At 43.1% G+C, this 14,883-nt stretch overlaps 1 protein-coding gene across 1 annotated transcript in view; it reads left to right on the top strand.

Moving 5' to 3' along the window:
- The window catches only part of spata18 (spermatogenesis associated 18), a 168,704-nt gene extending 154,695 nt beyond the window's left edge, over positions 1-14,009 (top strand). The window contains exon 13 of the mRNA XM_068035463.1: positions 10,082-14,009. Coding sequence (XP_067891564.1) covers positions 10,082-10,089 — 8 coding nt within the window. The 3' untranslated portion in view covers positions 10,090-14,009. The remainder of the gene's footprint in view (positions 1-10,081) is intronic.
- The last annotated feature ends 874 nt before the right edge of the window (positions 14,010-14,883 follow it).

The following is a 14,883-nucleotide window of genomic DNA, read 5'->3' as shown; positions in this document are numbered from 1 at the left end:
TATACAGGTCCCATCTGTCCCTGAAGAGATCCCAATGGTCCAGATATCTGAAACCCTCCCTTCTACACCAGCTGTTCAGCCACTTGTTTAGCTGGTGTGCAGTCACTGCACCAATCTGTGTTTAGGGAAGGGAGCAAATGCTCAAGGCTGGTATAATATCAAGGAGCACAAATCATGGCCCCCTGAGGAAATATGACCGGGAGGTTGAGGAATCAATGTCTCCTTGACCAGAGTCCCTAAAATGGGGTGGAGTGGTGGTGGTGATGGAGGAGCTGGAGAATTATGTGAACAAAATGAAAACTTGTTATAACTTTCAAAGGTTTTCTCACATTTGTTTTTTGAGGATTGAGATTGGTTCCTATTTTGTGAATTGATTTTTTTTGAGGGGGCTGTTTATTATCTGTGTTTCATAACTCATTATAAAGCAGCTAATCAAGCTGCAGCAGATGTCCTTATATCCTTTTGGGTTCATCTGCGTGTGCAAGATGCAAGCCTTTTTGAACTAGATAGTTTGGCCTTGAAATTGCATATTTTCAGCAAATGAGCACGTATATTCAACAGATTTAACACCCATTGAAACAGCAAACAAAGCAATTTCGTATTTGTGTCAGAGGTGCTTGCAGGGAGCGTTAGCCAAGAAATTGGGGATTTTATATCAATGTGAATTGAATGTGTGCTTATCATTTTGTGTCCAGTGCTTTCTGCCAATGCTGTTCCGTCTTGGGAGCACCTGACTGGAAATCATCCCCTTGCACCCAATCCCCCCACCCCTACAATGAAATTCTACACTAATATTGGCAGTGCATTTGTAAGGCATTTGGGTTAAAAAGAGAGAAAAAGGATGATGATAATGGTGCCAACATTCATCAAGCACCGCACCACTGCCAGAATTGTGGGATTTCTGGCTGCCATCCTGGCCCAGCCTTGATTTTGTCCCAAATCCCAGGGATGGAGTCATTATCATAAAGGGAATGGACATCCACGCCACTTATGCTGCTTCCTCTCCTGTGGGAGAGCAGGAATTTTGGAGCCGGGGGAGGTGTGTTCTGGTCATAGAGTAGATTTTTTAAAAGGAAAATGCCGCCATTTCGCCCATGCTGCAGTTGATTTATTGTCAGGAAACCAGCACTGGGACTTCAATAATGTATTAGTCTCATAAGTGTGAGCAGGTGTATTTTCAACTGACCACAAGAAACGTGTGCCGAGCAGGATTTCTTTCAGGGAATGTTATTCCATCAGTCCTGTCTCTTTCAGTGATATCAGAAAGGAAGAGGTGGATTCAAGAAATGCCTACTCCCTCTTTCTGATCTTTGTTTATTTACAGAAGAGAAATGCTGGAGCCCTGGTGACACTGGGTCCCATACCAAATTCTGCACCTGCCCCCCCCTTCACCTGACATATGTCATTGTCTTGCCCTCTCAGGTGTTGGAATTTTGGGCTAATGATTCTTTGTAAAATGTTTTTTGAAAGGAGGATGCAGCTGGTGAAAAGTGCTGTTTGACAGCTCAGTGAAAGCAAAATAACTGTTAATTTTTCCTTTATTGTTCAGCACTTTCCATGTTTTTTTTTACTCTAAATGTAATTCCGGACAGGATTTTGTTTTAAGATGTTGCAGCTTTAAGACATTGTGTGAGCAGACATGAGCCCCACACAGTGGGACGGGAGACCGAAGCATTTGAAACGGTCATATCCCCTAATACTCTCACCTAACAAAAACATGATTGCATGTTAGAATGAGAGCCAGTGGAATAGTCACTGAGAGTTTCCTGGGTTTGCACTGCTTATGTATTCTGGGATTTATGAGGTGAAGCAGCTGCCAGGATCACCTGATAGAGGTGGAAGTGAGGGGTTTCTGCCACAGAAGAGAGGCAGGATTTTGAATAGATATTTCCGCTGCTTTGAAATGCTTTTTAAAGCATTTGTTTTGCCTCCAGACACCTGGACTTGCTTCTTATGGGGTTAGACCATCAGCAGACTTTCAGACCACACCTCCACCACCCTCTACCCATGCACAGGTGGAGCGATGAGATTCCCAATGGGAATACTCTTGCATGCCATTCTCGAGAAGGAGGAGGAGCACAGGATAGAGCAAAGATGATTCAGGCAGAATTTACTGCAAGCAGCATGGCAGCACATGTTAACACTGAAGTCTTCTCTTCCATGTTTTTCAGTCACAGCTTTAACTCCTTCTTCCCCCACTTTCAAATATAGGAACATTCCCTCAAACGTCTACCAATCCTAGACAGCCCTCTTTGCTCCTACATGACCATGCCAAACATCGCCACCTGAGTGAAGGGGCTGATATTTTCTGGGGTCAGGACCCCGACATCGGGTGACTTTCTGGGTCCCGACCCTGTGCCTGATGTCTGATGTGATTTTTGACGAGCTAGCTAATTAGTGGCGAGAGTGCGGGCTTGTTGTCCAATTAAGGTGGACTCCTGAGGCTGGAAGGCCAATAGGAGGCCCTTCAAAAAAAAATCCAGCACTGAAGGATTGGCAGTCCCATTGTCAGAAGTGGGCGCTGCTGATGTGGGTAGGAGAGAGACAGGGTGCCTCAAGATGGAGGCACTCTCTGAAGAGATTTTAAAAGTTTTGAACATTAAAAAGGCCCAGCTGCCAGGCCGTTGCCAGTGGCTGTTGCTGTGGCCCGATGCCTATGGTAGGTGCAGCGTGGTGTGGGGGGGAGCGGTGTGGCAGGGGTTTGGGTTCTCTAGCTGGATGGAGCACTGTGCAACCACCACCCCACCCCAGTCTGCCACCATCCCCGGCCATGTTTCCGTCTTCATGGGAGGCCTGCTTGCTGACTGGAAAATTCCATTTGGCTTCTGTTAAGTGGCCTTAATAGGCCCTTTTAATTGCCCTAATGGACAGCTGACCTCTTGCGGGCATCACGCGACCACCCCCCTCGCCCCGCCCTCAATGTTCCCAGAACAAAAATGATCTGGAGGTGGGGCTGTGGTGAGAGAATGGCACACTAGCTGCCTGTGGGAAATTACAGGCCCATCTGCCTCCATTCCCACCTCTGCAGCTCTTTGGAAATTCTGTTCAAGATCTTAGCATCCCAGGTGCCCTTTTCCTATAATTCTAACTTTTATCAGTTACACATTCTAGCTTATTGCAATGAGTTCCAAAGTGCACAGAATCAGTCTACTCTTTTTTTCTTAACATCATAACTACCCCTCAGTACCTACATGTGCCTTTTTAGTGTCATAGTCAGAATTATACAGCACAGAAACAGGCCCTTTGGCCCACCGTGTCTGTGCCGGCCATCAAGCACCTAACTATTCTAATCCCATTTTCCAGCACTTGGCCCATAGCCTTGTATGCTATGGCGTTTCAAGTGCTCATCTAAATACTGCTTAAATGTTGTGAGTGTTCCTGCCTCTACCACCTCTTCAGGCAGTGTGTTCCAGATTCCAACCACCCACTGGGTGAAAAAAAAATTCCTCAAATTCCCTCTAAACGTCCTGCCCCTTACCTTAAATCTATTCCCCCTGGTTATTGACCCCTCCACTAAGGGGAAAAGGTTTCTTCCTACCTAACCTATCAATGGCCCTCATAATGTTATATACCTCAATCAGGTCCCCCCTCAGCCTTCTCTGCTCTAAGGAAAACAACCCTAGCCTATCCAGTCTCTCTTCATAGCTGAAATGCTCCAGCCCAGGCAACATCCTGGTGAATCTCCTCTGCACCCTCTCCAGTGCAATCATATCCTTCCTATAGTGTGGTGCCCAGAACTGTACACAGTATTCCAGCTGTGGTCTAACTAGCATTTTATACAGCTCCATCATAACCTCCCTGCACTTGTATTCTATGCCTCGGCTAATAAAGGCAAGTATCCCATATGCCTTCCTAACCACCTTATTTACCTGTGTTGCTGCCTTCAGTGATCTATGGACAAGTACACCAAGGTCCCTCTGACCCTCTGTACTTCCTAAGGTCCTACCATCCTTTGTGTATTCCCTTGCCTTGTTAGTCCTCCCAAAATGCATCACCTCACACTTCTCAGGATTAAATTTAATTTGCCACTGCTCTGCCCATCTTACCAGCCCATCTGTATCGTCCTGTAATCTAAGGCTTTCCTCCTCACTATTTACGACACCACCAATCTTGGTGTCATCTGCAAACTTACTGATCATACCTCCTATATTCACGTCTAAATTATTAACGTACACTACAAACAGCAAGGGTCCCAGCACCGATCCCTGCGGTACACCACTGGTCACAGGTTTCCAATCACAAAAACAACCTTCGACCATCACCCTCTGCCTCCTGCCACTAAGCCAATTTTGGATCCAATTTGCCAAATTGTCCTGGATCCCATGGGCTCTTACCTTCTTAACCAATCTCCCATGCGGGACCTTATCAAAAGCCTTACTGAATCCTGATTTCTTTAAATTGCTGGGTATGAAAATGACACCAAGGTCCCTCTGATCCTCTGTACTTCCTAGGGTCCTACCATCCATTGTATATTCCCTTGCCTTGTTAGTCCTCCTAAAATGCATCACCTCACACTGCTCCACCCATCTTACCAGCCCATCTATATCGTCCTGTAATCTAAGGCTTTCCTCCTCACTATTTACGACACCACCAATTTTCGTGTCATCTGCAAACTTACTGATCATACCTCCTATATTCACGTCTAAATTATTAATGTACACTACAAACAGCAAGGGTCCCAGCACCGATCCCTGCGGTACGCCACTGGTCATAGGCTTCCAATCGCAAAAACAACCCTCAACCATCACCCTCTGCCTCCTGCCACTAAGCCAGTTTTGGATCCAATTTGCCAAATTGCCCTGGATCCCATGGGCTCTTACCTTCTTAACCAATATCCCATGTGGGACCTTATCAAAAGCCTTACTGAAGTCCATGTAGACTACATCAACTGCTTTCCCTCATCTACACACCTAGTCACCCCCTCAAAAAATTCAATCGAGTTAGTTAGACATGATCTCACCCTGACAAAGCCATGCTGACTATTCCTGATTAATCCCTGCCTTTCCAAGTGGTGATCAATCCTGTCCCTCAGAATAATTTCCCAATCACTGATGTTAGACTCACCAGCCTGTAATTACCTGGTTTATCCCTGCTACCCTTCTTGAATAATGGTACCACATTCACTGTCCTCCAGTCCTCTGGCATCTCTCCTGTGCCAGAGAGGATTTGAAAATTTGTGTCAGAGCCCCTGCTATCTCCTCCCTTGCCTCACATAACAGCCTGGGATGCATCTCATCTGGGCCTGGGGATTTATCTACTTTTAAGCCCACTAAAACAGCTAATACTTCCTCCCTTTCAATGCTCATATGTTCAAGTATATCACAATCCCCATCCCTGATCTCTACACCTTCATCGTCCTTCTCCATAGTGAACACTGATGAAAAGTAATCATTTAAAACCTCACCTATGTCCTCTGGCTCCACACACAGATTGCCACGTTGGTCCCTAATAGGCCCTACTTTTTTCCATGGTTATCCTCTTGCCCTTAATATACTTATAAAATGCTTTAGGATTTTCCTTTTATCTTGCCCGCCAGTGTTTTTTCATGCCTCCTCTTCGCTCTCCTAATTACTTTTTTAAGTACCCCCCCCCCTGCACTTTCTATACACCTCTAGTGCCTCCACTGTTTTCAGCGCTCTGAATCTGCCATAAGCCTCCTTTTTTTTCCTTATCCAGTTCTCTATATCCCTTAACAGCCAGGGTTCCCTGGACTTGTTGGTCCTACCCATCACCTTAACGGATACATGTTGGCTCTGAACTCTCATTGTTTCCTTTTTGAATGACTCCGACTGGTCTGATGTAGGTTTTCCTACAAGTAGCTGCTCCCAGTCCACTTTGGCCAGATCCTGTTTTATCATATTGAAATAGACCTTCCCCTAATTCATTACCTTTATTTCCGGTCCATCTTTGTCCTTTTCCGTAACTACTTTAAATCTTAGAGTTATGGTCACTATCCCCGAAATGCTCCCCCACTGACACTGCTACCACTTGTCCGGCTTCATTCCCTAGGATTAGGTCCAGTACTGCCCCTTCTCTTGTAGGTCTTTCTACATACTGGCTCAAAAAGCTCTCCTGTATGCATTTTAAGAATTCCTTCCCCTTTAAGCCTTTTGCACTAAGACTATCCCAGTTGATATTGGGGAAGTTGAAATCCCCTACTATTATTGCCCTATTATTTTTACACCTCTGAGATTTGCCTACATGTCTGCTCCTCTATCTCTCCCTGACTGTTTGGAGGCTTGTTGTACACTCCCAGCCAAGTGATTGCCCCCTTTTTGTTTTTAAGTTCTACCCATTTGAGGAACCTTTTAAGATATCATCCCTCCTTACTACAGTAATTGACTCACCAGTGCAATGCCACCTCCTCTTTTACCCCCTCCCCTGTCACGCCTGAAGATTCTATACCCTGGAATATTGAGCTGCCAGTCCTGCCCTTCCCTCAAAAATGTCTCTGTGATAGCAATAATTTTAACCTTTTCTCTTCTTGTGCCACCTTAGGGCCTGAATTGCAAGAGGTGGTTGTCTTCTCATTCTCAATAAAAGGTTCATGGAACTGAGAATGCCCCTGTCTCATGGAGAAACCCTGCTGGCATTATCTCTGGAGCTTGTTCCTGGTCAGTCTGGTCTCACCTCCCTTGTTCCACTGGCATGGTGATCTGACGGGGAAGACCAGAGGCCTCAGCGACAGCAGTATCAAGCTAGTGGACTCCAGTTGTCAACATATCACTGGACCATGTAATCTTTGGCCCTACTGATCAGTAGGATGTACGGTCTAATGCAGCTGTTGGATGCTGAAAGCTCTGAGGTACGGCAGTCGCTACAGTATGGAAGCAACGATTCATGTTCTGCTCCATTCTGTCCCCATTGCCTTCAGAGTTGTAGTCTGTGGAGTTGGAAATGATCACCAATGGTCCATGGCCACTTCCTCAGCTTTCAACCTCTTGAGGTGACTTCTGTGCTCCGACAGTGAGACGATACCTGGAGTGTGCCTTGCTTGTCAATTCGCCTGTTAGAACCATAGAAAAGTTATGGCACAGAAAGAGGCCATTCAGCCTGTTATGTCTGCACCGACTGAAAGAAAACAGCTGCCCATTCTAATCCTACCTTCCAGCACCTGGTCTGTAGTCTTGCAAGTTACAGTACTTCAGGTGCAGGTCCAGGTATCTTGTAAATGAGTTGAGGGTTTTTGCCTCCACCACTGATCCAGGCAGCGGATTCCAGACACCTACCACCCTCTGGGTGAAAAAGTTTTTTCTCATGTCCCCTCTAATCCTTCTACCAATCACCTTAAATCTGTGCGCCCTGGTAACTGACCTCTCCACTAGGGGAAACAGGTCCTTCCTGTCTATTCTGTCTAAGCCCCTCCTAATTTTGTACACCTCAAGTCACTCCTCAACCTCCTCTGCTCTAAGGTAAACAACCCTAGCCGATCCAATCTTTCCTCGTAGCTGCAATTTTCAAGCCCTGGCAACATTCTTGTAAATCTCCTCTGTACTCTCTCCAGAGCAATTATGTCCTTCCTGTAATGTAGTGACCAGAACTGTACACAATACTCCAGCTGTGGCCTAACCAGCCTTTTATACAGTTCCAGCATTACATCCCTACTTTTGTATTCTATACTTCTGTCAATAAAGGAAAGCATTCCATATGCCTTCTTCACCACTCTACCTACCAGTCCTGCCACCTACAGGGACCTGTGGACATGCACTCCAAGGTTTCTCACTTCTTCTTCTACCCCTCTCAATATCCTCCCGTTTATTGTGTATTCCCTTGCTTTGTTTTTCCTCCCCAAATGCATTACCTCACACTTCTCCAGATTGAATTCCATTTGCCACTTTTCTGCCCTCTCAACCAAACCATTGATATCTTTTTGGAGTCTACAGCTATCCTCTTCAGTATCAACTACACGGCCAATTTTTGTGTCATCTGCAAATTTTCCAATCATGCCTCCCACATTTAAGTCCAAATCATTAATATATACCACAAACAGCAAGGGACCCAACACTGAGCCCTGTGGAACGCCACTGGAAACCGCCTTCCATTCGCAAAAACATCCGTCGACCATCACCCTTTGTTTCCTGTCACTGAGCCAATTTTGGATCCAGCTTGCCACTTTCCCCTGTATCCTATGGACTTTTACTTTTCTGACCAGTCTGCCATGTGGGACCTTGTCAAATGCCTTACTAAAATCCATGCTGACAACATCCTCTACCCTCATTAATCCTGCTTGTTACTCCTCAAAAAATTCAATTAAGTTCATAAGACATGACCTTCCTTTAACACATCCATGCTGACTATCCCTGATTAGTCTGTGCCCTTCGAAGTGGCAGTTTATCCTATCTCTCAGAATTGATTCTAACAATTTACCCACCACCGAGGTCAGACTGACCAGCCTATCCCTCGCACCTTTTTTAAACAATGGTACAACGTTCACAGACCGTCAATCCTCTGGTACCTCACCTGTATCTAGTGAGAATTTGAAAATGATCCTCAGAGCATCTGCTATTTCCTCCCTGGCTGTCTTTAACAGCCTGGGATACAATCCATTCGACCCTAGTGATTTATCCAGTTTCAAGGATGTCAGACCCTCTAGTACTTCCTCTGTCATTATCCTAATCATATCTAATATTTCACACTCCTCCTCTTTAACAACAATACTGCATCATCCCTCTCCATATACATCCCTCTCCTGTTACATGCCCGAGAAGGTGCAAACTGTGGACCACCCTATCTGGTAATACTGGGCTGAGCTGCCCACCTCAGGTACCGGCAGAAATCCCTGATGAAACCTCCGCAAACCTTCTTTGTCCTCCAGCTCCCAAAGGGCAAAATTAATTTCAAAGAAATGCCCATTGTACCTGCAAAGGACACTCGTGACTTGTAATGGGGAAAACTGAAAAAGACCAAAGAAATGCGTCAAAAGCAACGTAACAGAAGAAAAATAATTATACCTCATTTAAGGGTAACACAGCTTTATATGTTGCAAGGAAGGACTTCCAAAGGTTGCATGCTGGCAGGGTTGCCTTCTGCTCTAATCCAGGTATACCGGGATAAGCTTACTCCATTGTGTAAGGCTGCACAATTTCAATTCACTGCTGCTGCACTGGTTTCCCAGGAGTCAGGAACTTAGGCAGTGAAAGGGAGGCTGCAACTGTCAGCTCAAGAAGGTAAGTGACTTTCTCAGCACTGCTTGTAGGCCAGTTCCACGATGGCCTCTCTCTCTCTCTCTCTCCAGCCCCGATCTCTTTTGATGGCTGATCTTTATTCACCCCCTTCCCCGATTGCCAGTGATTGTCTCCAAGAGCCCCCGGCTGCGACCTTGTGTTGCTGGGATTCCCTCCCTCCCATCCACTGGTCAGGCTGCAATTTGGCCAGCTATTGGACGGGAAACAAAATATAAAACATTAGTGATGTCCTGCTGTCAAGTTCAGGGCCTTCGTGGCCCCAGCCTTTCCGGGTTCTTCCGTTATTTGTACCTCCCAGCACTCTCTCCACCTCGCTGCAAATATCAGGGCCTATGATTCAGAGGAACTGAGGGGTGAAGGTGTATTATACCAGCAAGTAAACCACATAGTCCTGAAATCAACGTCTATGTATCACAATAGCTTCTTACTTAATTCCAACCTATACATTGTAACTGCATGTGAAAAGAGCACTCCAGCTTTAACCACATCTCTGGCAGATGGTTTACACTGAGCATTTTCTTGTTCTTTTAAAATTCTACAGCAGGGTTTTATGAATTTTAAGATGAATAAAGCTAGGTGTTACATATATAATAAAACAATTTCTGTTCAGAATGTTTTTGAAAGTACACTTTAATGGCCACAAAAATTTGCAATGATTATTACAATACATTGTTATTCAATTTGCGCCTGATTCAAATTAAAAACTGTAATGCTGTAATGAGTTCCAGCCAGTACTATGTAATTCTCTTTTTTTTTCAGCAGCTGGTTTAACTTTAATTTACAAAAGGTTTATGGCAGCTAAACTGACCCACTTAAGTAACCTGTAAGATTTACTTGCAAACCAGAGAGCCTAACCTAGATAAATTAACACTTCATTGTTTTTTCTGCTTCACCAGGACACTGAAGGAATCAAAGTTCAAAGATAAACAGGTTGATGGATTTATGAAAGCATGCCAACTGATACCAGGAACAGTTTAATCGACAGAACCAAATTAATGTGAATAATGTGCATGGTCTCATCTACTGAGAAATGAATACAATCCTCTTCTGTTTGTTTTTTGGGTGTGTTGCTTAATTGTTATGAGTTATTAAATACATCGCTTGTACAGTATCATCTTAAGCCTTATCTTATGGGCCATATTTATTTGACAAGACCTATGGGTGCATGTTCACAAATCCTTGAAGATGAGAGGGCAAATTGATAAGGCAGTTAAGAAAATGTATTGGACATTTGGTTTTGCAAGTAGGGGCATTGAATTCAGAAACAAGGGAGTTATGCCGAACCTTTACAAATCTCTGGTTAGTCCTCAGTTGGGGTATTGTGTACAATTCTGGGCACCACACTTTAGGAAAGATGTCGAGGCCTTGGAGAGGGTGCAGAGGAGGTTTATCAGGATAATACCAGGGATGAGGGACTTCAGTTATCTGGAGAGATTGGAGATGCTTGGATTGTTCTCCTTTGAGCATAGATGATTAAGGGGAGACTAATAGATGTATTCAAAATTATAATGGAGCAAATAGAGAGAAACTGGTTCCTCTTGTAAATGGGTCAATACAGAGGTCATAGACTTAAAATAATTGGCAAAAGAGCCAGAGAGGAAATGAGAATATTTTTCACACACAAGATTGTTAAGATCTGGAACACACACCTGAAAGGGTGGTGGAATCAGATTCTTTAGGAACTTTCAAAAGGTAATTGGTCGCATATTTGAAGAGAACTAATTTGCAGGGTAAAGCGGAAAAAGCAGGGATGTGGTTAGAAATTGAACAGCTTTTTTAAAGAGCTGGCACAGACAGAATGGGCCAAATGGCCTACTTCTGTGCTGTGATTCAGTGCAAAGTGTGAGCAAATCAGGCAATGCATTCCTGATTTTGTGGTTGCTGTGATCACAAAATACACCAATAGGCATAGAAGAAATTTAGGTGAAAGGATAAAACATAAACAAGCCCCTCTCCCCTCTAATTCTAGAAAAATCTTCTTTCAAAGTCCTGAGGTCTTTATTTTTTTCCAGTCTTAAAACGCTGTAAATTGAGCGCAACATTAAACTGAAAGTGAAATACTGCAGATGCTGGAAATCGGAAATAAAAACAGAAAATACTGGAAATACTTAGCAGGTCAGACACCATCTGTGTAGAGAGGAAGGTACCGTTGATATTTCAGTTTGATGACCCTAATGAAAGGTCATTGACCTGAAGCATTAGCTGACCTTCCTCTCTCCACAGATGCTTCTTGACCTGCTGAGTATTTCTGACAATATTAAGCTGGCTTTTGTACTACTGAAACCAGGGCCATCGATGTCCAAATATGGTGCTGAATGTTACGCACAGGTAAAATCGTTTCATGTTTGACTGTAATCTGAAATGTTGTAAATCAAAGTTTTTGCTGATTTTGGTTGTATAATTGCTCTTAAATGAGAGCAAATGCTGTTTGTTTTTTTTCATAATACAGCTATCTTATATGTAAACCTGCAATTAGAAAAGCATTAACTAACACAACTAACCCAATAGAATCAAAAAGGGGAAGTAGGAACACTTTCCTTTTGTGCTAGGATGAATAGCATTCCCTGTTATGTCCTGTTGCAATAGGAAAATGTTTTACACAGCTAAATTACCTAGATATTTGGTCATGGTGGCAGGATTATAATTCAGTAGAGTTTACTAGATGGTTCTGTTATTAACTTTGGCCAATTGAATGGAATGAAAAGCACAGTTAGACCTAATCTACAGGTAAAAATACTGGGGGTTGGTTAGCTCAGTTGGCTAGACAGCTAGCGCGTGATGCAGAAAGATACCAACCCTATACTGGCTGTGGTGGTTCCTGCCTCCCATGCTTGAGGAGTGGTGCCCCTTAAGCTATACATTATTTCTCTCTCTCTCTCTCTCGGACTATGGCTAGAACACCAGTAAAACATTAATTATTTTCTAATAATTTCTATATAACACCCATCTTGCATTTCTCTACTTCATGTTCCTTCATTTTACTTTAAGCTTCTTATTATTCTGCTATTTTCCACTTATTTCAGAAATCTATTTTAATGTCATAATCCCATTTCAAAATAGAGTTGCCATTCTTTATTTACCAGCTATTCCCATTTTCCCCTGATTTCTATTGGTCTGTTAAATAGGTGTTAGTCTAGTATTGTATAACTTTAGTGACTGTCTTTACCACAAAGACTTATGCAATGATGTTAATGTTGTGGTACGTCAATTAAGCAGTATTGAGATAACAGCCAGGGATTAAAAATACAGAGTTGCCTACAATTCTTTGACCCTCAAGCTGTGATAAACATATGATACAAGTGTGTGTGTATGTATGCACATGTGTGGCGTTGGTATATCCACATTTTTAAAGTTTTATAACTTTTATCCTGCACACAAGCACTTTCTGTCGTGATTGTAGGCAATCAAAGTAGTCTAACAATAGCCAAACAGAATTCCTACTATAAGCTGGTGATTGATCAATGTAGTCAAAAGTAGGAAGCACAGCCGCTGTTTTTCTTTAATTATTCACTCCTTTATTTTTTAGCATATGTAATTTAAAGCATTAATGTAGAGTGGAATTGGTTGATGCAGTGCCCTTTCACCTATGGAATCTGGGTTCAAATACAGCTCCAGCAGATAGGACAACAATCTCCAGTGTCTGTTGGCTATATGGTCCCTCATCAAATGAGTTTGGACACTTTGACAGTTACTTTGGGAGTCGACCCATGTCACCTAATTGGCAACTTCAGACAGAAAAGCTACAGGAAAACTGATGAAGAAAATAGAGACAATATCACTGTTGCAGCAGGGGTGCTCTGCTAAGGTTAGAGCTGAGGCACATTGCTGACGTAGAATAGAAAGAACTTTACTCTGCAGCTGGGTATGCTTATACCTTGAACTGTGTTTAGTGCTGACACTGAGTGCCTGAAATGAGAAAGTGTTTCATTTCCCTACACTAATCTCCTTCAACTTGATGAGCACATGGTTTACCAAAACATTTGAAAGGAAAAAAGGCATTATGAAAACTAAAATTTAACATTTCATAGGGAATAACATGTATTGCAGTTTGGCTGTTAATCCCAACACAACTACACAGCTGAGGAAAGAATACCTCCTGGTAAACATACATCCTGCACTTGTTTATTCTCTGACCGTCACCCCTTTGACATCCAGCAGCCAAAGACTTTGAAAGAACAGCAATGTCCCAACAGTTGGTAGTAATTGTGTGGCCCCATGGATTGGTTGTGAGAAGGTACACACAGGCCTGGAGGACATTCTGCTAGTTTTCACAGATAATCCCTGGCTTAGATACATTGTACCCCCCCCCCCACCCCAGAAGTTGCAGATTAGCAGCAATGACTATAAAATGAACAATGGATATGTTCTTAATTTTCATTTCTGCTTGCTGTTTTCAAAGGGAAACATTGCTCTTTATCTCCCTGAGGAAGGGAAGGAGCTTATTTTATTAACCTTGAGTGCCTTATTGGCACTTGAATCCCCAAAATTATTCTGCAGATATTAGTCACAGTGATCCAGGTAACAAGTTCCCTTACAGATTTTATACCTAGCAGGGTGCTTAATCAGATGCAGAACCAGATTTTAATCATATGGCATTAATATTACCATTCAAGAACCTTGTCTTGTATTTAAAAGTACAAGATAAATGTCTACTTTATAGCATCGTGCTGTTGGCTAATGCTTGAAAATGATGCTAAACTGTTTTTCACGGTGTGTGCTTTTTTTCCTAAATATTTTATGTTTTAGAAAATTTCATGTATCAAATATCTTTTTATAATGAATCAATATGATCATATGTTTTGGTTTTATTGGAATTGTATGTATTGTGACCTATGAAGTAAAGTTATACTTCAGTTGAATATTGTGTATTAAGTCATGTAATGTGTTTGGAAGAATATAAATAAATTCCTCCAACTGTAAATCTTCATATGGTACTTGGAAATAATGAGGGTTTTGGATTTAAGTGGTTACCACTGTAATTGCGGAGGTGCTGAATCTGAGGCCTGCTCAACTTCCCCATGCCTAGTGCACAATAATACACATCTTAGAGACAACTGCGGTGCACAGAGGCTGTGCACTCATGATGCACTACGCATGAAAAGTATCTTAATGAGGGTTATTCCCTACAATGTGCCTCAACAAAGCTTATAGATACTCATCACCCATATAAAATGAATGCTGTATAGGAGGCTGCCTGCTTATGTGGGGGGTGGAAATTGGACCTTGTAACTGTTTTACAGATGTAAAAGGGGAACCATATTGTGTCCCAAAGACACTCGAAAAAGGTCCGACCTGAAATTAAGTAGAGCCATTTTTCAAACAGCCCGGGCGGCTGCCTAAAGCATCCAATAAATGTCAGTCTGTTTTCAGACCCCTCAGGTAAATTGGGCCGACCTGAGTGCAGCTGACATTGGGCTTGCTCCACTCAGGTTTACCAAGCATGGATGCACTCTAGCAAGTGACTGCCACCAAAAAGGTAAGTTTCTATTTTTCTTAACAAACATATGAATTAGGAGCAGAAGTAGACCATTCAGCCCCTCGAGCCTGCTCCGCCATTCAATAAGATCATGGCTGATCTGTTTGTATCTTGAATTCCACACTCCCATCTACCCCCGATAACCTTTGATTCCCTTGCTTAACAAGAATCTATCTACCTCTGCCTTTAAATTTCATGCGGAGTGAGGACGAGCAGGAGTGT

The sequence above is a fragment of the Heterodontus francisci genome, chromosome 1 (genome assembly GCF_036365525.1).
Source record: "Heterodontus francisci isolate sHetFra1 chromosome 1, sHetFra1.hap1, whole genome shotgun sequence".
NCBI classification, from domain to species: domain Eukaryota; kingdom Metazoa; phylum Chordata; class Chondrichthyes; order Heterodontiformes; family Heterodontidae; genus Heterodontus; species Heterodontus francisci.
This window is presented reverse-complemented; position numbering and strand designations above follow the sequence as displayed.